Below are 26529 nucleotides of genomic sequence, written 5' to 3' on the forward strand. Positions count from 1 at the left end.
TCCAGAGAGGATGGTTCTAGACTATTCTGAGTGGTAGAAGAGGACAGGACAAGGAGTAATGGTCTCAAGTTGCAGTGGGGGAGGTTTAGGTTGGATATTAGGAAAAACTTTTCCACTAGGAGGGTGGTGAAACACTGGAATGCATTACCTAGGGAGGTGGTAGAATCTCCTTCCTTAGAAGTTTTTAAGGTCAGGCTTGACAAAGCCCTGGCTGGGATGATTTAATTGGCGATTGGTCCTACTTTGAGCAGGGGGTTGGACTAGATGACCTCCTGAGTCCCTTCCAACCCTGATATTCTATGATTCTATGATTCAATCACGGCTTTTCTGTAGTATTCAGCCATGACCAGCTACGCCCCATATTTTAACATTTAAATGGGTGGAGGGTCCAAAACTGCAATTTCAGGAGGCCGAACAATATTAATGAGGTCTGATTCTCCTTGTAGTTGACACATGCTATCATTAGTGACAGTCTTTGGGCATGCCATGCTGCCACTCGACGAGATGGATGGGTCTGGAATGGCTGTGGGTCAGATTCTGATCCCACCCTCTAATGATTTACCTCAGTTGATCAAGTGTTGGGTGTCTCCTGTGATGCTTGTGAATGTGGCCATCCCCTCATGTCTGCCCTCAGGCCTGCTTGGAATGTCATGCATCATGCCAGGCAGGATTCCATTGCCGGTTCTGCTCCTGACCCTACCCAGGGGCTGTTGTGCCAGAGGAATTGAAGGCAGCCAGCCAGTTTTCCCGCCTGGTTCCAAACCTGCATGGAAGATGTTGCAGCCAGCTGCCCCAGTGTCCTGCTAGCAAGGGAGGGAAGGGAGCTGAGAATGGAAGGGGATCAGGGTGTATGGCAAAGGCAGAAAGGGGACAGAGCAGGCAGGGGTATATTTGGTGGATAAACTAGTCCATTCTATAACATGTTGAATTGTGCGCACACAGCCTGGCCAGAAGGGCCTATGAGTGCCTGGCCTTACCCTCTGATTTTTCTCTGGACATGGTGACATGCCTCAAGAGAACAGCTCTTTTGCTGTCAGAAATGTCATAGGATTGGCAGGACGGTAGAAATTGAAGGGCGTGGCAGATGCCTCATGGGAAGGTGGAGTGATCTTTGCAGTGGAATCTCTCTAAAAAGAAATATCAAGCCTGCGGCTGTCCGATCCTTGCCACAGAGCTCTATGAACTCTCTCCTGTACTGCAGTATATGACGGTCTGATCAGGGCTCAGGGGTGCAATCCAGACCAGTGAGGGGTTATCACCCTTGGCCTGTAACCCTGGATGCCTCACAATGTTTTGTAGCTCCCAGCCTGGGCCAGTCACAACCAGCCTGCCACCATGTAGGTCACACCTTGAGTGTCTGTGTGCTTAGATGGCCCTTGTTCAGCAACTCTGACCCCAGCAGCCAGTCTACAGCCACCAGCCTGGCTTACAACCAGCAAGATGATCCCAACACACTCCCAATCCCAAATTTCCCCCAAACCGTGTGCTCTGCAATGTTCAGACCTCTCCTGGATGGTTCAGAAGAATAATATGGTTCGTTTGTTCCTCTAAAGACAAACACATCACAACTTATTAACTTAACTTGGGGGCAAGTACACCCTTCTGTTCAAACACATCAAAGAGCTGGTTTATGGTCAGAATAAAATCTACTTATTAACAATAGGACATAAGTGATGCCAAGTAAAAAGAATAAAGCTAGAAAGGGTTACAAGTAAAACAAAAGTGAAAACATGCATCTAAAAGTCTAAACTTAATCTAGCAAGATACCGGCTTTGTTCAAGATGGTTTCTCACCTGTCATTCTTTTTCCTATTCATGGTTGACTTTCCGTCAGGACCTTCCACAAAAGTACAAGGTTCTGGCTTCCCTTGTCATCTTAGGTGAAAGATCTTTGCATAAGCAAGTTTCTGTCCTACATTCAGTTCTAGAGATTTCAACCTCCCCTTTGGTTGAAGGACCCATCCTTCTCAGCTTGCAAGGGGTCTGTTCCCTTGTCTGTCTAGCAGTGGATGCCAAAGATGGCTTCAAGTCTTTGCTTATATCTTCCAAAGTTCCAATGACTTTTTGTTTCAAGGGACAGGAAGACCTCCTGCTATTTCCCCTTCCTGTGAGCTTCCCACCCCATGGCTGGTTTCTCTATAAATGGGGCTTCCATTATTTTTAGTCACACCTTGCTTAATCTCTTTGGAGACAAATAGCTGGCTGTGACATTCCCTCCTGTCTGGGCAGACTGTACAGCCACTGTACAGCCTAATATCAATGAGCATCCATGATTCCCTATGTAGTGTTAATACATACCGATGACATGGGTTTTAGCCCATGAAAGCGAATGCTCAAATAAATTTGTTAGTCTCTAAGGTGCCACAAGTACTCCTCGTTCTTTTTACAATTCATAATGATATTGGTCACCATGTGTCCTTAGTTTTCAGAAGAGACCTAGCTTGATATGTTATAACACAGTAATATTGTAAACAATTGATTGATTCAATTGCTTATCACTTGAGGTTCAGTGCCCCCCAACCTGTCTTTATAGACCAGTAAAGCTTTGCAATGTATTCTTTGAAAAGTAAAACCCAACCAAGTGTCTGTCTCCTGCTGGGTGTAGACGTCTTCTCCCTCACCTGTTAGTGTGAGATTTGCCTCCACCTCTTGTTAGCTTGATGGGTCTGGTTCTGTGATGCATAAATACATTCTCATTGACTTCCAAAGTACTTGAGAAGTAACTCCCAGGTGGGGAAAACACATTCCTTTTGTCTAGGGCAGACCTGTTTACCGACTCTTCCTGGCATAACTGGTTTACATACACTTGAGTCATAATTTCACTCTTAATACACACCACATATTGCACAAGGATACTAATGATCAGTGTGTTAGTTTTCAAATAATACCTCACAAGGCATATTTTGTACAAAGATTATGACAACAGTGTGCAGGGTGTGAATACAGGGGTGCTTAGTGTCACAGCGGGTAAATGTGTGTAGCTTGGAGTGCCCTTAATCCTACCTCTGGCATTTAACACTCTTCTGTCCCTACCCCATAAAACAAGGTACCCTGCCCCTGAGCTCTATCAGTCTAACCAGTCATTCATGTTCTTGCTCACTGCTACCAGATACCATGGTGATGGGTAGTCTTTCAGACAGCAAATAGATAGATCAGAGCTGCAGAGCAGGTATGAGAATTCTAGGTCAAGGCACTGCTTGGCATTCAGTTCAGAAGCCCCTTTTCCCCAGTGCAGATCATGCAGGGAATAGTCTGCTGTATTTCAGTCAGCACTCGCTCCAGGCTAAGAAACTAACTGAATTTTAAAACCAAACAGCACCCGAAGCAGAATGTTTGTTTGTTCTAATGCAAACAAAGTAGCTTTACCTTTTGGGTCCAAGCAGTTATTTAGCATGGGGTAGAGTGGGCCAAGTTGGGCAATGTATGCTCACAGCACTTTTTGGTTTTCTTCAGCATCTTCTATCACTGCTTGGATATGCGCCCTGTGTTGTGATGACAGAGACTTGCTGTGATCTGGAGCGGGACAGCTGGTCACAGCTCAGGGCATAGGGAAGTAGCAAACTGCTCCAATTTTACCTTAGCAGACTGTACAAGTGAGATATATTGTCCTGATCTGCCTATGCGCTGTAGATGGCTGTGTTCCCTTACTGTATTTTTTTTATCTTAAGCAGATGGTTACATTCTTGGGATGTCCCTTAATTTTAAAGGGATGTATTCTGTCCCTGTGGGAGGGATACCTGCTCCAGCTGAATTCTCAGTGGCTGCATTTCTTTTGCATACTCTGGCTGTGAATGGCACCCAAAACCAGCCCTTTAAATAGATGCTCCAAGCTACTAACTGTCCACATATGAACCTGTAACAGCAGAGATTTGGAATAAAAAACAGGGCAAAGGAGCCTAAAAAATCTTGACCTCTAACTGCTGTGACTGTATAATCACCTGCTTTTGTGGCAGTTAAAATGTCTTTCTAGTCATTAGGGCCCTGTTCAGCAAAGCAATTAAACACATGTTTAACGTGAAGCATGTATAGTCCATCAATGTGCTTTGCTGAATAGGGGCTTTGGTCATCTCTAGGTTCCATTATGAGAGGGATGGAGGTCTTTGCTGTTCTCCCTCTATTCTGTACATTTAGGTGTCTTTGAAGGTGTCTTCACTGGCATTAGCATCTCTTTTCGAGTGTTAAAGATAAATCTCCAACAGAAGGTTTGCACTTGCCCCTATGATGTCGCAAGGCAGTAACTGGAGGAGCACTGCATCATTAGAGGCCCTAGTGTTGGGATGAGGTGTTGAGGTCTGTCCTTCCCATTCCCCCCATGGAAAAAGTCAATGGAAAAGTTACTGAGTGTGTTATTCAGGTCAACCCTTGCTGACACTTCTTTGGGAACTTTGGTTTGCTTTGTCTTGTGTAGGCAGAGCCAGTTGGCCAACTTTGACCAGAAACAAAGGGTCTGATCCCTATATGGAACATGTAGATGGGATTCTGTGCAGAGCTAACTGGACTTATTTCCACTGAAAGCCTTAATTACCAGAAAGATGGTGTGTTCCCAGCATGTGCACCCAGACCCAGCCTGTGTTTCTGCAAGGGAAGTACCTCTTGCAATTTTTTTGGAGTGACCCACACAGAAGGTATATTAAACCAGGCCCCTGGCACAATGAGATTACAATTCCCATTTTATTCTCAATGGAATCATCATGATTTAGAGCCTGGCCCTGGAAGGTGCTGAGTGCTTTTGGTTTGGAGGTGCCCTGTCCCTTGTGGAATCAAACCCTCAATTCCATATCAGTCACAATGCAAATCAACCAAGATTTTGCTAGGAAGTCCCAGCTCCTCTGGCCTGGTGAAATTCCTCTGCAACCTTAGCAATAGGTTGTGCAGAGCTCTAAGTGATTAGGGGAAAAGAGATTACTCTGATTTCCCCAGGGGATCAGTTTGTACCCTGAAAAAACCAAGCATAAGTCTCTCTTTGTTTCAAAGTAGAGACTGTGATCCTACCGTAACTAGTTCCAACTGCCCCTTCCAAGTAGCCTTTGAATAGTGTCATCTTTGCTGCGCTTCAGATGATTACCAATAACTTTATTTCTTACAGGTCCAAGTTCACAAGCTGGCCAGCATGCCTCCAAGTAGGTATTTGTTCTTTGTGTGTGTTTTTAATATATTAAAAACAGTTGAAACCGTGCTGTTGGGGAGAACCCCCCAGTTATTTATGGGGCACACAGGTGAAGTGGCACTGGTGTCTGAGCTACTGGCCTTCCATCACAATACTGGACAACAGATTACCATCTGCCCATATGTATGTAACAGTCTGTCTGGAGGAGACAAGAGAGGGAATGGCTGGCCTAGAGTGTGTTGGCAAAACTGGAATAATTCTTGAAAAATTATTCCTGCCTATTCCTCCTCCCAATATGCCTTTAAAATCCCATCCAGAACAAATCACTCTCAAAGGAGCTGAAGGGAGTTAGGTGCCCAAATCCTTTAGACTCCTTGGAAAATCCCACCCCAAATAATTGGACACTATTTGGTCATTAGGTACAACGTAGTTTTGAACACTTACTAAGAGAACATTGACTATCTTTGCTAATTCTGTTTTTAAATTGCATAGGGGTAAAAGCCCCTACTCCAAGAATAATTCTCAATGGTTCATTGTTCAACTGGGAGGATGCACCTAGTGAGGTATTTAAAGGGTATGTCTTGGGTCTAGTACTACTCAATATTTTCATTTGCAACATAACTGATGGAGTGGAGGCTCCACTTACAAAATTTGTGGATGACACTATGCTGGGAGGGGTTGCTAGCACTTTGGAGGACAGGATTAGAATTCAGAAAGGTCTTGACAAATTGACGAATTTGGTCTGAAATCAACAGGATGAAATGCAATGAAGACAAGTGCAAAGTACTAGACTTAAGAAGGAAAAATAAAATAACAAATACAAAACGGGGAATAACTGTCTAGGCAGTAGTGCTGCTGAAAAGGATCTGGGGGTTATAGTGTATCTCAAATTGAATGAGTCAACAGTGTGATGCTGCAGTGAAAAATGCAATTGTGATTCTAGGATGAATTAAGTGTGTTCTATGTAAGACACAAGAGGTAATTGTTCCACTTTACTCAGCAGTGGTGAGGCCTCAGCTCCAGTCTGGAGCACTGCACTTTGAGAAAGATGTGAACAAATTGGAGAGACTCCAGAGGAGAGCAACAAAAATTTATGACGTTTAGAAAACGTAGCCTATGAGTAAGCCCCTTCGTTTTCAGTTTAAACCGATTTTTACTGAAAAAATCTTGGATTTGATAAAAAGTGTTTGTTTGTTTTTTCCAATTTTCACCCTACTTTTGTAGCATTCAAATATATAAAAAAAGTACTTGTTTATTAGGAAAATACAAGACATTGCATGAGATATATGTACGATAATACATTAGTCTGTGTGTATGTGTGTGCGTATATGCAAAGCTGCCTGTTGATGCAAGGCTATGTATTCGTTTAGGAGAGACACCCAATAAACAAACACGCACACGTGCAAGCTCTGAAGCGTGTGCGCATCTGAACGTACTGATGAATCTCACTCTCACCACGTACACATTTCAAGCTGTTAGCAGATAAGTTTAAAGATCTGACACGCTCAAATGGGAAGGAAACAAAAACCTGTATCCGTATGTGTTTCAGAACACAAGGAAATATTCAAAAGTTTAAAAAAAACAAAAACAGGAGAAAAGGATGAAGTTGAGTGTATGCGCTGCAAATGGTGTGGCCCAATTATTACATGTAAATATTTATAGGCTAACAGTTCTAAGTCTGCAACAGTAAACTGTTTGTTCAAATTAAAAGTTTTATTTGGAGATTAGAGAGATACTGTTTTCTTAAAATCAGAGGTGGCATTGTGTATTAAGTTCTGTTTTTAGTTCTGCAGCAAACCACATTGAATTCCATTCATCAAAGCATTAATCTACTGAATACTTCCCCCTCACCCCCATCCTTCTGTCCACCAAAATAAAACCTGATACTTATCCAGAAAAATTATTAATAGTGTTTTCCACCAATTTTCACCTGTTTTTGTTGTTGTAGCAATAAACACCGATAAATTCATGGAAAAATTAAATAAAATAAAACCTGAAAATGAAGGGCCCTACCTATGAGGAAAGGCTGAAAGATGGGGGCATGTTTAGTCTAGAGAAGAGAAGGCTGGGGGAGATCTGATAAGTATGTTTTAAAGAGGATGGTGATCAATTGTTTTCCATAGCTGGACAAGAAGTAATCAGTTTAGTTTACAACAAGAGAAATTTAGTTTGGATTGTGTGGGGAAATCTTTCTAACCACAAGACCATCAAGCACTGGACGAGGTTACCAATGGAATCCCCAGCACTAGAAGTTTTTAAGAACAGTTTAGACAAACGGGGATGGTCAAGGTATACTTACTCCTGTTTCAGTCTGGGCAAATGGACTAGATGACCCCTTGAGGTCCCTTCCAGCCCTACATTTCTGTGATATTCTAGATCAGATCTCATCAGTACATGATGGCTTCCATTTCCTCATGCTCTAGGCAAAAGCAGGGGCTAGACCAAGGAGAAGCAGTGCAGAAGTGGCCTCCTATCCAAGCTCTGAAGGTTACCCTGTTCTTTTAACTTGATGGTAATTGACTCAGAGCAACTGGAGAGTTGTAGAATAAGCTGATCTTGTTTAAATCGTGAGGGTGGGGCGTGGGCAGGAGCTAATGAAACCCAGTTTTTTGACAGTAGAACATCATTGTCAGAAACACTATAATCTGGAGGTAGCACTTCCATGACAGCCATTTAAAACCCATGGCAGAGCCTCCACTGGTAGCTAATGGCATAGGTTCAAATTCCTCATCCTAGTCATAGGCTGGTGGGTAACCACAGTGCCACGGTATACTCTCTTCTCCCTCATAAGTGTAATGGAATTCTCCTAGGCACTGCTGGCAGAGGAATACAGCAGGGAGTGGTCCATCTCTACAGGTGCTGGATCTGAAGGGACCTTTTTACCAGGCTCCCTTTCAGGTCACTGGAAGTAAGCCCTAAAGAAGGAGGAAATGGAGCCCATTGCATTTTGGCTAGTGACTAGGGTTGAAATTATATGGTGTGCCTATGGCTTCAGTTCTTACAGATGTCGGTCCACACAGTGCAATGAGGGCTTTATTTTAAGCAGGTGAAGGCGCTAACTTAACTGACCGTGTTCTCTCTTCCTCACCTAGGTGAACCTGGTGCAGGGACTCTGACAGATGAAGGCAAAGCAGTAGCAGTGGATTATGTGAAGAAGAAAGCAACTGGAGGCCTGATGGGTGCAAGAGCTGGAACATTGGCCAACTTGTTCAAGGGAAAGCACAGCAAAGGAAAGTTTCTGATCTCGTCTAAGCAGGCGTCTTCTTTCCAGGAGGTGGCTGCTGCACTGGGACCAGAGAAAACCCAGCCGCTTGACGAGAAGCCTCAGGGAAACTGCTCCCCTCCTGATGGAGGGGATAGTTTGCTCAAGGATGAGAGATCATCTTCCCAAGTTGTTCCCAGCTCCCTGGATTCAAAACCAAATGGACTCCCACTGCCCTCTGGTGCCAAGAGGCAACTTCTCCAAACCCACAAGCCTTGTAGGACCCTTCAGCTGAAGCTGACCAGTAAGTCATCCAGGAAGACCAGGAGTACCTCAAGGGTTCTGCACCTCCGGAACTCAATGGTCCGGATCAAATTCCAGAGGGTCCTTCAGGGAGCACAGAGGACTCCTCACCATGACACTAGGGGGATGAGGGGGAGGGGTCCAGCTTCAAGGCGAGGCTGCTCCCTCCTCACCAAGACCTTCAGGCATGATGCAGAGAGTCCGACCTCCCCATCCAGGTACCCGGAACTGGTGGGCAAGCGGATCAGACATCTGTATGAGGAGAATGACAAGACAGAGGCCTGGTACCAGGGAGTGGTGCTGAGGATCCACAAGCGTCACAAGGACCCCCTCAAGACCGTGTATGAGGTGAAGTATGACAGCGAGCCCGAGTGGCAGTACTACCTGGAGATCCTGCAGGACTACAAGAAAGGCTGGCTGAAAGTGGATGAATGAAAGTGAACCTTGGCCATTGCTGGTGGCTCGCAGCACTAGTGGCTCCAACTCAGTAAGAGTAAAAAGCTCTAGGGCTTGTTTATTGTCTTCCGCACCATGGTCCCATCTCTATCAATGGACTAAATGCACCCAGGTGTCGATGGAGAGAAATGCCACATAACTAAATGAGTTAATTCCTTCCTCCTCCGCCACTCACTCTGCACCTTCTGAATGGACACCAAAGCACTGCTGTGCCTTGTGCCTGTAGTGGGAAGTCCAGAAGATAAATTTCACATGGAAGGTCACTGGGCTTGGTTCAGTGGGAGAGGAAAATTGCATCTATTCAAAGCAATATTTCCCTCAGGCTGACCATTCTCCCCGTGTCCATAACCTCCCATTGTTCCTTACTGGCACAGATATCCCCCACTGGGGAGAGCAGTCTCCTTCCTGGAGGCTGGGCTCTCCCATGGAGGCCACCTTCAGTGTTCAAAGGGGACAGGCCCTCCACGTGCACAACCCCAGCAGCCTATAGAGGGCACCACACCAAGCACATGCAGCTCAGGAATAGGAGCAGGGAAGTGGTGTCCCTCTGTTTTTCCACTAGGCACCTTTTCTTCTCCTCTCTCTTTACACAACCTCCCAGCCATGCTCATCCCTCGGTTTTCAGATGGAATGTATTTCTGCTCTTATGCTCCCTTGACTGACAGTTTGTGTGGGTTTCTGTTAAAAATGCACCCTATGAGCAATCCCCTCTGGGTCTAGCTGGTGACTGCTGGAGATACAACATCCTTGAAACTGAGGTGCAATTGGACGTGTGGGGCTTGATTCTGCTGCCAAGGGAGTCATGGCTTTCCGTGGAGCAGGATCTGTCCCTTAGTCAAATTTTGTGATTTCCTGCACTCTATGCAATCCCCTTGGCAATGGTTTGATCTTGCACAGGATCTAAACTGGTCCTGAATTTGGTCCTTATACATCTCCCCCTGTCCGCCAACACACACAGCTTCTTAATTTTTTTAATATTCCTTTTTAGTTTAATATTCTATGGGGGATTTTGAAAGTGCATTTTCTGTGGAGCTGGAAGCTTTACAAGAGACAGACTAAGCCCACTCACGTTAGCTGCCTCATTGCTTCCAGAGCAGCTTGCGTGGGCTTGCTTATGGGTGCTTTTTAAGAACACTTCAGAATGTACAGCACTGATTGGCTGGGACAAGGGCAGTAACTGGCTCTGTTTTCCATTGCTCATCTTGTAAACCTTTCCACTTTCAACCAAGACTGGCTGATCTGTATCTGATCTGCTTTGCAGAATAACCATGTGTTTTGTTTTGTTTTTTTATGGGGAAGGGGTTCTTTGGTTCAATGTGGTTTTTTTGAGGGGAGGGGGGGATGGGGAACTTCACTTTCTGCCACTAAAGGAAGAAAAACTAACTATGAGGGAAGCTGCTCTAAGAACTACCATCTACATCTTCATTGCAGTGCTCCCCATCACTCAACCAACTTTTGCTTCTCCCTCCTTCTTTACACATACTTTATTAATTAAATATAGCTTCTTGCTTTAATACTCTGCCCTTTTTAATCATGAAGGGCTACAGAGATTAAACAGAACATTGGGATTATGACTTCCATAGTTACAGGACTGATTTTGTTTTGAATGAAAACATTTTAAAAATGTTATGAACTTACCTTTGTAAGGAGCTGCTGCCTTGAGGTTTTTGTTTGTTTTATTTAAACTTTTGGCTTCACTTGTTAACTTTGCTGAATCAAGGTGGAGTGAGATAGTGTCACCGGTTAGGAGCTCGCTTCTTAGCTGAGAGACATTCTGAGTGGGTTTTAAAGACTGATTTATTTTTATTTTTTTAAACCTGATTACAATGCAAGTCCTGGATGCTCACTCCTGGGTGTCTTTTTTAAGGAGCTCTTAGGGAATGCACATGCTGGTGAAAATCCTTTATACTTGACAAGGAAATGGGGACGGTCCTAATGTAACAATAAAATGGGGGTGAGGAGAGAGACCTCAGATATGTCTTCAGAACAGCTATAATTTCATTTCCTATAACACTGTCATGATTCCAGACACAATACTGAAGTCTCCCTCTCATCAGCTGAAGTGAATGGCTAAGAACTGACACATCTATGCTCCACCAGGCAACCAAACGGGACTGGCTATTGTGCGGTGGAGAAGTATAAAAGCAGACTCTACACACAGGTATTTTCAGCTGGTCGGGGGAGCAGGCGAACACGTTAAGAGAATTTTTTTTTTTTCACTACAGGAAGTATTTATTTTCAATCTACAAAACTAAAACCAGTGGACTAGTCTTTCCAAAACGGTGTTTTCCTGCTTCTGGAGGCAGTTGCTGCTGCTGCATTGAGTACCATTTTATTTTTAAAATGCTTGTACTGAACACGCAGGCGACTTGGAAAGAGGGGTTCTCTGTGCCGTTCATGCACTCTCTTGCCATGCGCAGTCTGTGAGTAGCATTGTAAAGTGATTCGGAGACCAGTGTTTGTAAATAATATTGTAATTTTTTTGTATAGAGTTGAAGTGGGAGAAAGACCTTCACGTTATTTAATATTTTGTAAGAATATCACCATAAGAGGTGCCTCGCCCTGATTAAAGTGTTTGTTTGTTTTTGAATACTCTGGATTTCTCATTATCCATGTTATTACAGTAGCACCCAATCTGTTACTGGCCCTGTTGTGTAAGGCACTGTATGTACCCAGAGTACGAAATGATCCTTGCCCTGATGAGCCTGCAATCTAAATAGATGTGACAGATGAAGAGTGGGAGGGGAAACAGGAACAGGCAGGAGAAACAACTTGCCAAAAATCTGTCCATGACAAAGCCAGGAATAATACCCAGATCCCCAGAAGCCCAGTTCAGTGCCTTTATAAATCAGACTATGTGGCATAGGCTAAATCCTGTTTTGCTTCAGTGGGACTGCTCCTGTGATCAAATGAGCAGGATTTGACCCTGTGTCTGATATTTGTCTGTCTTACATACACAAACAAAGCTACCTGTAGAGTTTTATCCTGTTTCCATTGAAGCAGAAGGGTGTTCTATTGTTGATTGCAGTGGGAACAGGGGAAGATCTATGCTATGCTGTTCTGCCTTTCAGTATTGACTGGGTCTTATATTTGCACTTTGCCTTCACCCACTTTGGAAAAATTTGTTGCACAGAATCAAACTGCACTTAGTCCTGCTGGACCTCAACCATTGCTACTCCACAGCTGTTGACCCTCATCTCTGTGTTCTTAGGGGAGGTCTGGGGAGGAGGTGACCATATCACGGGACTCCATGTGCAGCCCCCAGCTATGTGCTGCTCCAGTGGTACAGAGGGGATGTAAAAGTGCTACAAGGGGCCAGGGGACAATTCCCCTGACACAGGAACAGCACAAGGCCACTGTTGATTAAGTGTATAGTCAATTGCTTGACCACGCTTTGGTTTGATATGAAATCAATTCAAGAGACCAAATAACCAATATCAGTCAGCGTTATGGCTAAAAACCAATAATGCAGTCCAGGACAAAGGTTCAATACGATACCAGTCTGCGGGAAGCCATCTCATGCAACGTTCTTCCCTTCACCTTCCATAGAGGGTATGCTCCCAAAGTTACATGTTTCAGCTTAGAGCATTGACAGGATGATTTTACAAGTTACAAAACTCCACGTCACTAAAATCCAACCCATCAGTTCATCCCAGTCACTTAAGGAAGGTAAAGGTACAGAATAACATGTTATCTGTGTTTTGGGTATTAGCATTCCAGCTATTGGTCCATGAAGGTACCTCCCTAGTTCATATTAAGATGTAGAACAAATCAATCTTGATTTTTGGCAAGTTTCCTATCTTTTTATGCCAGATACTGAGTTGTACTTTGCAGGTTAGTGTGGGAAGTAACTTAGCCTGAGTGAACAGAACTCTGCGAAAAACACACGCCAATTCAGCTCTTAGTACGTTGTACAAGGTAGTATATACTCACCTAACACCACTGTGCCGGGCCCTCCACCGCTCCCTCACTGCCTTCAGTGTTGGCAGGTGCTAAGGTTGGGAGGAGAAGCATGAGAACAGCCCATATGCGCCTGGGTAAAGCCTTTGCCCTGCCCTTTGAGCTGAACCCTCTGTATGGTGCCTCCCAGAATGTGCAGCATAGAATCTGTCCCCTCACAGCTGAATAAAGAGCTAGTTCTTCCTGCCAGAATTCTTCTGTTCCCTCCCTTGGCCTATTCCATAGAGGAGGAGTGCATACATCATTCTTCATCTCTGAGGTGTTGATGTGCAGTCCTCTTTTTCTTCCTATGAGAAAGAGACAGACACACACGCCCGCCTGCACCTACGTGTACCAGCTGCACTCGTCCATACTGGCCTCTAAAAATCAAGACTTCACTGCCAGTGTTGAAGGAAAGTAGTAGCCCTGTGTTCTCTGAGCTCCACACTGTTCAAAGAAGCAAGGATAAAAGAGGCCCTGGCAGGAGTGCTCAGGGTTTGTTGACACAAACTATTAGACCAGAGCGAGCTGTGGTGTGAAGCTACCATATTCTAGCCTGCCATCAGTATGCACCTCGCTGACCAGCACTAATGGTTGGAGGTAGTCCTATTTCAAAGAGGACTAGATCAAAACCCTCGAATAAACTTAAGATGCAGTGACATGGTCCCTCACCAAAGGCTCTTAAACAAAGTAGGCACTAATGGGATAAGAGGGAAGGTCCTCTCATGGATCAATAACCAGCTATGATAGGAAACAAAGGCCTGGTCTACACTACAGAGTTAGGTCAACATAAACTCTCTTATGTCAAGCTAACTCAAAGCGTATACACTAAAATGTAGCTCCCAATGATGTAACTCGCCCACTACACCAACTTAATTTCACCTGCATGAGAGGTGTAGCACTTAAATCGATGTAGCTAGGTCAACGCAGTGTCAGTGAAGATACTGCATTGCTTACATTGACTTGCTGCCTTTCAGAAAGTTCTTCACACAACGCACCATCAACCTGTGGAATTTGTTGGCAGGGGATGTTGTGAAGGTCAGAAGTATAATGAGGTTTAAAAAAAGATTTAGATCAGTTCATGGAGGATAGGTCCATCAATGGTTATTAGCCAAAATGGGCAGGGATGCAACCCCAGGCTCTGACTGCCAGAAGCTGGGACTGGGCAACGGGATGGATCTGTGGATAAATTGCACTGTTCTGTATGTTCCCTCTGAAGCATCTGACACCATCCAGTGTTGGAAGACAGGATACTGGACTAGATGGACCATTGGTCTGACCCAGTATGGCCGTTCCTATGCTCTGATCAGCAGAGTGTGCCAACATGTACAGACAGTTGGACCATGGCAGGCTACTGCGGGGTTGATTCACACCCCAGCTCACCATGGTCTAATTCATGTAGACCAGTGTTTTTCAACTTTTTTTTTTTCATTTGCGGACCCCTAAAAAATTTCAAATGGAGGTGTCAAAGGTTTCCCTTTGGAAACCTTAGACATAGTCTAAGGTTGAAAACTACTGTTCTATGGTAACGCCAACCTTTTGTGGACCCCTTAGACATCGGCTGCAGACCACAGATGTAGACCAGGCGTTCTCAACCTTTTTCTCTCTGAGGCCCCCCTCTACATGCTATAAAAACTCCACGGCCCGGGGGGCCTTGGGGCTGGAGCCTTGGGTATAGGCATAGTTTGACTTCTATTTTTGGGGGGCAGGGGCTAGCAGGGCTCAAGCCACCTCTGCATGGCAGGGTCCGGGGGAGGGAGCGCCACCTCCACTCCTGACTCAGCTCAGCAGGCCACCCAGCCTGTCTGGGTTGGGCGGGGGGGACGCAACCAAAAATTACAACTCAAAGGTGGGTAGCTTAGCTCAAAAAGTTTGTAAACAGCTTAGTGTGCAGGGAGGGGGTACCTGGGGCTGTGTGCACGTGGGGTGGTTGTGGGTGCAGGGAGGGGGTAGCTGGGGCCATGTGCAGGCGGGGGGAGTAGCTCAGGGTGCCGGGAGGGGTGAAGCTGGGGCTATGTGCAGACAGAGGGTTAGCTCAGTGCAGGAAGGGGAGTAGCTGGGGCTGTGTGCAGGGAGGGAGTAGCTCAGGGTGCAGGGAGGGGTGAAGCGGGGCTGTGTGCAGGCAGGGGGGTAGCTCAGGGTGCAGGGAGGAGGATAAAGGGCTGTGTGCGGGAAGGGGCTAGCTAAGGGTGCAGAGAGGGTGTATGGAGAGGGGTATTAGGGGCAGTGTACTGGGAGGACTCCCCTGTGGTCCCTGCTCCCAGAGAGGTCTGCCAGCCACGGAGCCAGGTCTCCCAACAGGGGGCTCTTACCTGCTGCCTCTGTGGGAGCACAGGGGGCTGGGAGCTGAGGAGCAGCTTCAACCCGGGGCACCAGCAGGAGAGGAGGGAACGCTGCCACTGCCTGCTCCATGGCACCAGCCAGAGCAGCAGCTGCCCTGCACTGCCCGGCTCCTGCTTCCCGCTGCAGTTTGTGGGGCGGGCAATGCACTCCATGTCCCCAACTCTGCCCATGGGCTCAGGGCTTCTGCCCCACAGAGAGCACCAGGCTCGGGGCTCCGGGATTCAGCCCCGCACCTCCCGGCTTCAGCCTCGCGGGGGGGCGCCAGGGTTCAGGCCTTCAACCACAGGGCCCTGCGGACCCGTTGAAAGGGCTTGCCGACCCCCCGGGGGCTGCAGACCCCAGCTTGAGAACTGCTAATGTAGACAAGCCCTTAAATGACCCTCTGCAATGAGTGTCTGAGGAGGGAGGATGTCGTCTGACTCCAGATGAAACAGAGCTAGGGCATCTGAAATAAAGGCTTGCCTTCACCTTCTGCTTTAAGAAGAAATGGCATAAGCTAGCCATAGCTTTGAACCATCAGTATGGAGATAGACAAGCAGTTCATACTGATTTGACTTACCCCTAAAAACTGCTTGGTATTCCATGTTCAAGAAATCTCTCTCTTGTGTATCTGTCACTAAGACGCAGATGTGACTGAATGGTGGGACTGGGACAAAAATTGTTTTGTTCTCTCCTTGTGGCATCCAATGGTGTTGCATTAGGGGTCAGCCTTGCTTGGGCCAATATCACTCCCACAGAAAACAGGTAGAATGAAAGAAACTGTCCTTTCAAATTCTGCAAGACTTGTGGGAGGCTTCAGTACGTGACCAGGGCCCTTCATTTGAGTTCTTGTTCTAAAAGACTGCAGTTCCCCCTGGAGCAATTTATGGTTTCCTTCCAAATTTCAGCGGTCAGCCATCAGGCAGCGTGTAATACAAAGGAGAATGGTTGAAATGAGGTAGTGCTGAAATGGGAAAGGAGGCGATGAAATGTTTTTGAAGTGTCTGAGGTGTTCTGGATGAAAGTGTATTATCAAAGCTGGGTGTGAATCACTGAGCTTATTTTAGATCAATCCTTTTCCTGCATTCAGGGTGACTGCAGTCTGAAATAGATACTTTGGAAAAGATGAACCTGGACCAGTGTATGTTGCTGCCATAAAAAGCATCAAAGCCAATGCCAAGTGGAAAAGGGTGGTATCCAACTGTGGCATTTTCACGTTGGCTCCTCACTGGAAGCTACAGCAACCCCCACTGAGTTTGATGTCTTTTTCTTGATGATGTTCAGACAGATGGGCATGCATACTAACCATCACCTGCGTAGGAGCAGAAGTAAAGTCCCAAAGTATCCTGCTGAGGTTTTATCTTACAACATACAGAGCACGGCCAGCAGGGGGCCTGATGCAAAATGTCCGTCTGTTGCCACTTCTTTCTCCATTGACCAATTTAATCCAGTTTAATCCATCCCATCCATTGCATCGTTCAACAGCGAATGGCCCAGTTCTTTAAAATACTGTCAGCCAAATACCCTGAGTGAAATATTTCAACAAAAGTTCTTTGTAACAGCTGGAAGCAGCTTTAAAAAAACCAAGGTGCTGGGAGAGGGGGCTAGGCCCAGGGGAAATTAGGGTGACTCGATCCAGCGCTGTCTGTGAGGAAATAGCCATGAATCAATAATATTAGCGCTATTGCTGAGCAACAGGGACTGTCCAGTCTGACATTCATATTTTTTTCTGCTGGCAGTTTTAGCCCCTTCACGGGAGCTGCTGTTTTGTGCTTACTTGAGGGGAACCTCAGCATTCTGTTACGATCAGGACCAAAGTCGTTGTCTTGTCTTGTCTGAAGCTCTGGTGTTACAGCGGGGCCAGAAAAAGGAATCCAGGAGGGTCACATGAGTTGCGAATCAGTTATTTTTATTCTGGCTGATGTCTCTGTAGATAGCTGAAGAGCAACACCCCCTCCCCAGCCATGATAACAATGCTCACTGTTATTTAAGCCTGGGGTCCCCAAGTAATTCCACTTATACAATTCAGCCCTGACCCCCTCCTACATGACGAATTGGAGCCACATCTACCTCTGCCATGATACCTTGTTTTGTAGCTAGGTTATCCCCTAGCTATTTCCCTATTGGGCCCTAACACAGATTAGCCCACCATGCCCCTTAACCTCTATGTTTCAAGATTTCTGCCCTGCCCTTCCTAACATATAGTAGGTTTTAAGACCATGCTTCTATGCAGCCTTCTGATAACTAATTGAAGAGTTCACCTTCCTTAGCCATGAGAGCCTGCCCCAGCAACACGGTCATTCATGAGAGGAAAACCTGCCCGATATGGCAGGAAATCCCAAGATTTGTGGAGGAAGTAGCAGCCTGAGCCAGTCTCATCCCTAGACCAAAGAAAATCCTTCTTCAGCTCCCCAGTAGCCAGTGTGGCAGAGAGAAGCAGTACCTTGAATATCCTGGGGTCAATAAAAGAGCCTAATGTCAGCCTACCAAACCCCAGCCAGGCAATGGAAAACCCTTTTGTAAATGACAGGTTTCAGAGTAGCAGCCGTGTTAGTCTGTATTCACAAAAAGAAAAGGAGTACTTGTGGCACCTTAGAGACTAACCAATTAGTGAGGAAGCAGCGGTATGTTGCTGCCTTCAAACTCCAGACACCCCCTCCCTTTTGTAGTTAGAGAGGCCAGCTGGTGTTTCCCTCCTTCCCATACTCCAGGGCAGTAACATATAGAGGGCCTGTCTAGACAAACGTGGCATTTTGAGGAGCATGTGTTGTGTTTTGGGGTCAATGGGCTGGAGGAACGTAACACACACACACATTCAGAACCAGCAAAAGCTGACCACGCACTTCCCAATTCCTGTAGCCAAAGCATCACAGGAAAACTTGCATTCCTCCTCCCTCTCATTCTGGTGGGGAGAGGTTTCACATGGTGAGGTGCAAAGTGGATTAATGAGGAACCTGGCCATCTGGGACTCAGCAGGTACTTCCTGCCTTGCATTCCCATCCCCCATGCCAATGAAATAAAAGAGCAGGCCTATGGTCTGCTGCTTTGTACCCTTCCCCTTTGAGTGGGTGACTGGTCAGTAGCCCTAAGGTAAGACTAGGTAGGGGCTTGTTGAAAATCAGTGCCTTGGTTAAGGGGATTGGGTGAATAGTTGCTTAGACTATGGCTCTCACTCTGAAAGTATCATTGCCTTCTTGCAAAGAAATTCTTCTGGTTCTGCTGTGGGTGTCTCACTATATGTACTTCCTTAATAGTGAAATTAGTCCCTTAAGAGGGGTTGCTTTAATGTCAGCCTAGAGTGACTTGCAGGGCTTGACTGGCCTACAGGGTTCTGGGGTGCTCATTTCACAGTATGATTCCTATGCCAAATGGGTATAATAGCTAGTGGTTACCTTGCAGAGAAAATGAGGGGATCTAGTAAATAATTGTCATACTAGCATTGTCTTAGGCAGCTAGCCTAACTAATTGGCTGTATGTAGAAAGCTTGTTGAGGAGACCTGGGATAAGAAGTTGTTTAGGGTGGCAAGGCCTGCTTTTGAGAAGTGAAAGTTAGTTGACAAACCTCTGATCTTGATTTCTCTTCCCCTGCTGCCCCCACCCCCCAGGCCTGTATTCATGATCTGCTTGCTACTAGTGCACTGGGCATGCATCTGAAAGTGGTGGGGGGAAGAAGCCATAAAAGCTGTCCTGGGAAAACAAGCTAAAGTCCTGCAACTGCTGTAGAAAACAGCTGAGTAACTGAGAAGAAGCAGCTAGGTATTGGGAGTCCCTAGACTTTATCTTTCTCTTCTGTGCATGCCTCTTCTGGTGGCCCTGGCCCTTGCATGTACTAGCCTGCCCTGGCTTTGGAGGGGGCAGCCTTATCTTGCTTAGGACTGTGCATGGCAAGCTAAGTGTAGGCTTCCTCATACTGGTCCACTAGCTAACTCTAACCTAGAATGCCTAGTGTCCATGTCTAGAATGCTCTCCTATTGCGTGATCATGAGTTGCCTATGGCTGTAGCTAGGGATGGTTGACTCTCACCAGTGCTTGCCACCTAACTTTTTAGTAAAGCTTCATCACAGTTAGCCCCACAGCAAGTGTAGCATTAACTTGCCTAGAATGTCTTCCACTAGCTGTAGATGCTGTTTCAGCTCTAGCCTTGCTGTGCCTACAAGACACTTTCACTTCTGCATTAGACTCCCATCACAAACCTCCAAGACAAAAATGCTGAGCCTGAGGTTGTTATGGGAGCTGCACTTATATACCTGCTGTAGACCTAGGAGCTGGTAGGTGCGTACATACTAAAGCAATTGTGCCTACAAAAAACTAGGGGCACGTATCCCGGTGTGCATACACCACTGTTATGCACAAGTTTGTGTAGGTGTGGTAGAATGGGCAGTGGCACCACAGCTTAGCCATGTTGAGTAGTAACTGGCCTGACCCCTGTGGGTGGGTAGCTAGCACAAGTATGTGTATGTGAGCTGGGAGGCTGTTGTGTAGATGTAGCCTAAAGGGTCTCTAATCTGGGCTCTGCCTCAGACTTTGGAATGGGCACCCACTCGCCCTTCCTCAGCCCCTCTAGTGACTCTGCAGAGTGTTTACCTTGTGATGGTTCCACCACTGGAAGGTGGGTAGAAGCTGCTAAAGCTCTTAAAGTGGCTACTTAGCATAGACTCTTCTTCAGGGCTCCTCGATTTGACTTCCCTATCAAGCCTACATATTAACTGTAGCTGACAAGTTCTGATCTGCTAGCTGGGGTGCAGTGATATACTTGGCAAACTGTCCCACATCCCTCTCCATAAGAATAAGGTGTCCATTCCTCCCAGTTTCTGTAACTGTGGGGAGGAATGCATATAGTATTTTTTGGGGGTGCTTTTCTTTTCTTTGGACACTTCCTTCCTCTTTCATCCCTTCCAGAGCAGAGCTCTGTGAAATAGGTGATCTGGAGTAATGGAGGGCTGGAAAAAGAAGGCATCTCTCCGCTCCTTGGGGTTTCTAATCTAGCCCAGTACTTGCAGTCTGCACTGTTGCATCTTCTGAGGTCCCATCTAAACATGGCTTTAAGTAGTTGAGCGAACCCATTTAAAACAGGAACACACCTATTTAAGAGCTGGTATGTTAATACTCAACAAAAGACCATTGCCGCATCAATAAGCGTGTGGTGGGAGACTGAGGCTCTGGCCCTGGCTCTTGATTGATGTCAGAACTGACTAGTTAAAAGAAAACAAGCACTTGACTAGAATAGTATCTATCCAATCTTCTTCTTCTCTCCCCCCATGCCCCCTTGTTAAACAGGCTGTAGCTGAGATTAATTTAAAGAACTGCTTGATTTGAAACCAGCATAGGAAGGTCCTGGTTTAAAGTCCTAGTTGGAAAAGACTGTATGTGGTTATTTTTTCTTTTTAAGGGAGCAGGTAGCTATGGAAAACATTGCATAGCTTGACTAATAAACAGCAAGGACTAAATTGGCTCAACCTCTGGAGTGTCAGCCTTGCACAGGTTATTTAAGGTATTAGTTTAGTCTTCCATTAGCAGTTGGGCTAGTGGATCCCATGGGGACGTGAGCTACCAAAGTAGCTGCTACCTTAATTAGGGAGGACTGTAGACTAAAGCAACTACTGTATCTCCTAATTCTTCACAGCTGAGCTGCCATGATGAGATTGCCCATGATAAATCATGGAGCAGGACCGCCACATATGGATAAGTCTTCAGGGCAAGACACTACAATGGCTTCCCCAAGAAGGAGAAAAAGCACCATGAGAGTAACCCCATGCCCTGCCACTGCCTTAGTGACTGTTGCCAAAAGGCATAGATGGCAAATCATATTGGCTACAGTGACCTGCTTTCTCGCTTCTACCATTGCATGTAATGAAGGGTCTTCAGCTACTCCTTGTCAGAACCCTCTTGGCACTGTGCCTACAACTTTACCCTTGCAGCCTGACTTATTGCTATCCCAGAACGCTACTGGTGGCATCTTGATGAAACCCAACAAGTACTTACTGAACCACATTGTAAAAGGGCAAACTGACTTGCATGCTGCTAGGGAAAAGCAACATGCTAGAAGCTTACGGGCAGACTCTGTAGGCAGCACAGACCAGCTAAGCCTCCCAGAAGCCAAATGGAGTGACTTAAGCCAGATCTCTGCACTTGCATTCAAGCTTGATGGAAAAGGGAGCCTGCATTATAAATTGAGAGCTGCCAAGAAAGAGAAGAATGGCATTGACTCTAAGACTCTGAGACTTGAAACTTCTCTGACTCCTGATGCGCTAGCCAAAATGACAGGGGAAAGCTTAGAAGAGAAGCCTAAGGGGCTACAGGCATCCTCTAAGGAGGACCTGACATTCTCTCCACATGCATCTAAAGCTGTGGAAGTTGGCACAATGGACTCTAATTACCCTGCAGTGGTACCTGGTACTCTGTCCCAAGCACAATCCCTTCTGATAGATGCAGACTTCTTGCAGTATGACTCATTGCACTCTGCTCCAAAGGCATCTGCACAGCCCCTAAAAGTTTCTCCAGACGCTGCCTCCATTGCTCAGTCAAGTTCAAACTCTGGCTTGAAGCAACAAGCTGCTGTAGACGGTCTCACTAGTGATGCATGGGGTCTGTATAAAATGACCCACTTTGCCACACTAATGGCTCCCAGCACTAGCCTAGATCAGAGAGCCATTAGAAGTAGTCCCACTAGTGTCTTGCCTGAATTCCTAGCCTCTGCACCTCCAACATATAGGGCTAGCAAAGAACTTTCCTACTTAATGTCACTGACCACAAGTCCTACTGTGCCAGCCAGCCCAGCTGTTCCCACCCAGGATAACTTAACCATGAGTACCAACTTCCCAGAGTCCACATCTCTGGAAGCAACTAACATTGGCCCTATAGAACTGATCACCAGTAGGTGGCCAGGTTCTTCCCCCATATCAACTGGTGTGGCTGCTCATGAACCTGTGCAGCCAGTGTGGCTTGGTGCTGTCCCTGGGACACAGCCAGGGTCTCTGACACCATCTCCTCCATCAGGAGAAAGTTTCTTGGATACATCCCCCAGTGTAACCATGCCCAACCAGGAACACCGTCCCTCTGAACTATCTGATGTGATGAAATTCATGTTGAGTGCTCTTCCTGTTAGCACGTCACAACCCACTAACCTGCTCCCAGCCCCAGTATCTACAGCAAGACTGCCCTCTGCCAAACCAAAGGCCAGTACCTCAGCTTCTGCACCACTGCATGTGGGTGACCTGAGCCACTTCACAGAGCACCCATCTCCTGGGCCCCTTACTGTTCCAGACACCTTAGCAGGCCACACTGAACAGGTAAAGACTGAGGAGCAGTTTACTGCAGCTGTACTGCTGGGTGTCTCTCCCACTGTTAGAGAGTCAATTAATTGGCCAACACTACCTGTACATGTCAGCACTACTGCACAATCTCCTCCCCCATCTGGTGCTCCAGTCTCACCACTAAAGGTAACTCTTCCTGGTGTGGTGCATGCAAGTTCAGTAGAAGTGTCATCTGGGTTTCCCTCACAGAATGGTGTAGGGAGATCTATCCCTACCGCTCTGTCAGGACACAGTGGAACAAGGGCTCACATACCATCAGTTCCCAAGCCAGCCACTGCTGGGCTGGGCCAGCTGCTAGTTCTAACTACTAGTTTATCAGGATTATTAGACCTTCCAGCTGACCGTGACACTCCAAGCTCTCTGGTGCTGGAAGAGACCTTTCCTGAGGCCTCTTCAGAACAGACCATTGTCCCTGGAGTCCCTCATAGTCTAGTAACTAGCTCTAACATTCTCACTGATGTTGCAATCAGTGATATAACTCAGCTGACTGGAGGTGTTACAGAGGGTCCCCCTTCAGTTGCAGCTGGAGTTGGCCTTTCCTCAGCCACACATCCCCTTGATCATCTCAAACTTGATGCAGAGACTGCCAGCACATCCTCTACAGAGAGAATCCTGCCAGTGGGACAGCTGGGTCATAGACTGAAAGAGCACACTACTGAAATGGCATGTACTGGTTCTGATTCCACTAGTTGTCCAACCTGGGTGTCTGACCTTAGTACAGCTGTGGAACAAAAGGGTTCTCCTAGCCTTGTTATTACACATGCTCCTGCTAATCTAACAAGAGTTTCTCCCTCTCAAGAATCAATGAGAGGTGTCTCCTCCAAGCCAGACACTCCAGTTGCTGGTACCAGTCAGGCTTTGACCTACTCCACAGTCCTGGCTAGTGTGAAGCCTGTTGCAGGCTTCCTGCATGAAGACACTGCAGCCAATTCTCTATCCCATATGTTGCCTATTAGCAAGGGCCCTAGAAGTCAGTCCAGTACTTCTGCTTGCTGCCCTGAGAGATCCTCTAGTGTCTCAAGAGCCAGTACAGCTGCAAACATTACTAGTGCCACCCTCTACAGGGAATCATCTAAAATTGTGAAGTTCCTTGATAAAGAGCAGACTCCAGCGGCTGCTGAAGTAGTGGCTAAAATGCCTCCTGGCTCCTCAGAGCTCCCGCTGGAAGCTTCAAGTGATGCTCCAACTACAGAGCTGCTTTCCAGTTCAAGTTCAGCAAAGCCACAAGCTCAACCAGCACGTAAGCATTATTCACTCCGTAGACCGGGAATGAGAAGAAGGCTGTCCACCCCAGCTGACTTGGTCTTATCCCACTCAACCACATCTCTGCCTAGTGGGACAGACATCCAGCCAGGGCCAAAGGCGCACACTTCTCCACGGAATAAGACCTTCCCTTTGTTGCCCTCTAAAACAAGTAGCGATACAAGTGTCATAATGAAGACTGAGACAAACATCACCCATTCCACTCCCCTGTACCTAAACCAAACAGGGCTAGCATTGCTTGGTGGCTCAACCCCTACTGGAATGGAATATACTCCAGTGCCTAGAATAGCAGCTGGTGTCCCAGTAGCTTCCACTACAGCTGCATCAGAATGGAAGCCCACATCAGCAACTCTTGGAGAGCACAAAGTCCCAGGTGTGTCTACAAAGGCAGCAAACTTCAGTGGGTTGGCCTCTGCTCAGTCTCCAGTCAGTGTTATGGCACCTGCTGTTGGGTTGACAGACACAGCCGTGCTTGTGGAGAAGGCTACACCAGTCAAAAATAGAACAGCTGCTCCACTGCCATCACCTCCAGAGCTAAGTACAACTACACTACTTACTAGTACAAACCTTACACAGTCTTTTGGGCCCAATGCTCCCATTTTCCAGCCCCTTGCTGAAGCCAAACCTAGTGTGGTGACTTCCCTTCATAGTACCCCCAGCATTCTACCCACAACAAAGACAACTGCCCTGCTCACTAGTGCCAGACCTTCAACCACCCCTGCCCTGCAGCTTCCTACTGTACCAAAGATCACTAAGCTGATGCCTTGGAACAAAACCACTCTATCAACATTGCTTATACCTCCTACATCAACCTTGTCCACCCGCTTGCTGCTAATCTCCCAACACAGTTCAACAGCTAAAACAGACCTCAGTGAATTAACTAGGACAATGGCTGCAAGAACGAACTTAACCACAGCTGCAGTGTCTGCCAAGCAGGTGGCTACAATCAAAACTGGCCTCATTTCAAAGCAGATCCTGCCTGAATCTGAGGTTCCAACACTGAGCTTCTCTCCTAGGGGAAAGACTGGGTCTGCAACTAGACCTACATCACCTTCACTGCAGTTGCCTGTGCATATCCTATCTCTGCAGTTCCGTCTTACTGGAATCGCTTACACAGAACTCCTGAAGAACAAGTCTTCTGATGGGTACAAGAAGCTGGAGAAGGAAGTGAAGTTAACTGTAAGTAGAACTCCTGAAAGTGTTGGAATTTAGAGAAGTCAGCCAGTTACTAGAGCTGAACTTTGCTCCTCTGGTTGCCAGGCTGCAACTGAGTAGCTACTTGTAGCTTGTTTTCAGCTTATGTCTATGAAGACTGCTCCCTTGAGGGAAAAGTCTGCCTAGCCCATAAGGATCCTAATACCCCTCCACATCAGACTGGCAACTTTAATGAGTATCCAGTGCACATAACTCTACCACTGAATAGCCAAAAGTTTGGTTTTAGTCATGATCAACACTAGCCAGATGCAGACAAGCAGTCTATAAACAAGGGGCTTTGTTCTCCCAAATGTGCATAGACTTACCATGGACTGTGGTAAAACAAATTCTTTGTTCCATGCATGGCAATGCTGAGATAGCATTTCCTATTAATCCTTCAGACCCATGTGGACTCTACCCTTCTCTCCCCCCCCCCCCACTCTGTGCTTATCGATTTAGTCTCTCTTGAAGCTCTGCTTCACTTCCCAATCCAAGAACTAGTATCGATATCACTTCCTGGCTCTGCACAAACAAGTCCAGGTTCCTACAAGTCTGACCCCACTTCCAGTAAGCCTTCACTATTCATAGTGAAGGATCTGTGAAAATGTGTCCTTAACCAGTGGCTTTTCTTGTTTCTAGCTAAACAAGATGTTATCCAGCTATGAGAACTTTCTCCAAGCAAACATTCTCCAGTTTTTGTGAGTATCTTACACAACATAAGTACTCCTCATGCTTAAGCTTTTAAATGTGCTGTCCATAGATTCCATCACTAGCTTATATCTGTAAGCCATGCAGGGAAGAGGGTGAGCCTCGGGTGGGGAGTAACATTATAGGTCAAGGACTTCAGGTTGTCTTGCTTCCCTTCCCATCCAGATGGGATAACTTACCAAGTCACACAACAGAAGCAGGTTGGGTACACATAGTGATAGCAAGTGTCTGTTTACTAGAACAGACAGTAGGTGGCTATTGGCTGACGAATGCAGTGGGGTCTACCAAATTCACACTTTAAACTGGTGTTCCTTTGGAATAGCCTTTCTAAAGCTATGACTTGTGTTTGCACAGTACCTGATACAATCCTATCATGCTACTAAAAGCTTCTAATCTAGCTATCTCCCTGGCCTCTCACAGGAACGGTTCTCTCATTGTTGAGAGTGAGGTTTTATTCCAGAGAGATGGCCCTGCTCCCACAAACTCTGACCTCATCCGCACAGTTGTCACAGAAGTGGAAAGGAAAATGGACACCTTTTTTGACTGGAGAGTGGATGTCAAGTCTGTCTGGTCAAATGGTAAGCACTTGAGTGTCTGCAACACAATACAGTGCCCAGCAGCAGGGCAGAGCTCCCATTACCACTCCTCCCCATTGCCAGATGGCCACAGGAACAGTCAAGCCTGCCCTTCAATAACCAAGCCAGGTGGTGTGTGCCTCCCAGA

General features: G+C 46.5%; 1 protein-coding gene across 6 annotated transcripts in view; it reads left to right on the forward strand.

Moving 5' to 3' along the window:
* Window positions 1-11657, forward strand: part of C10H15orf39 (chromosome 10 C15orf39 homolog) — a 33279-nt gene extending 21622 nt beyond the window's left edge. For 3 of the 6 annotated variants that reach the window (XM_073303434.1, XM_073303433.1, XM_073303435.1), the window contains exon 3: window positions 8199-11657. In XM_073303434.1, coding sequence (XP_073159535.1) covers window positions 8199-9046 — 848 coding nt within the window. In that variant the 3' untranslated portion in view covers window positions 9047-11657. Of the gene's footprint in view, window positions 1-4407; window positions 4625-5085; window positions 5120-6106; window positions 6227-8198 lie in introns of all 6 variants that reach the window. The other 3 variants (XR_012153946.1, XR_012153945.1, XM_073303436.1) reach the window with 3 other exon arrangements.
* Window positions 11658-26529: the final 14872 nt, after the last annotated feature.

This window comes from Lepidochelys kempii, chromosome 10 (assembly GCF_965140265.1).
Source record: "Lepidochelys kempii isolate rLepKem1 chromosome 10, rLepKem1.hap2, whole genome shotgun sequence".
In the NCBI taxonomy this organism is placed as follows: Eukaryota; Metazoa; Chordata; order Testudines; family Cheloniidae; genus Lepidochelys; species Lepidochelys kempii.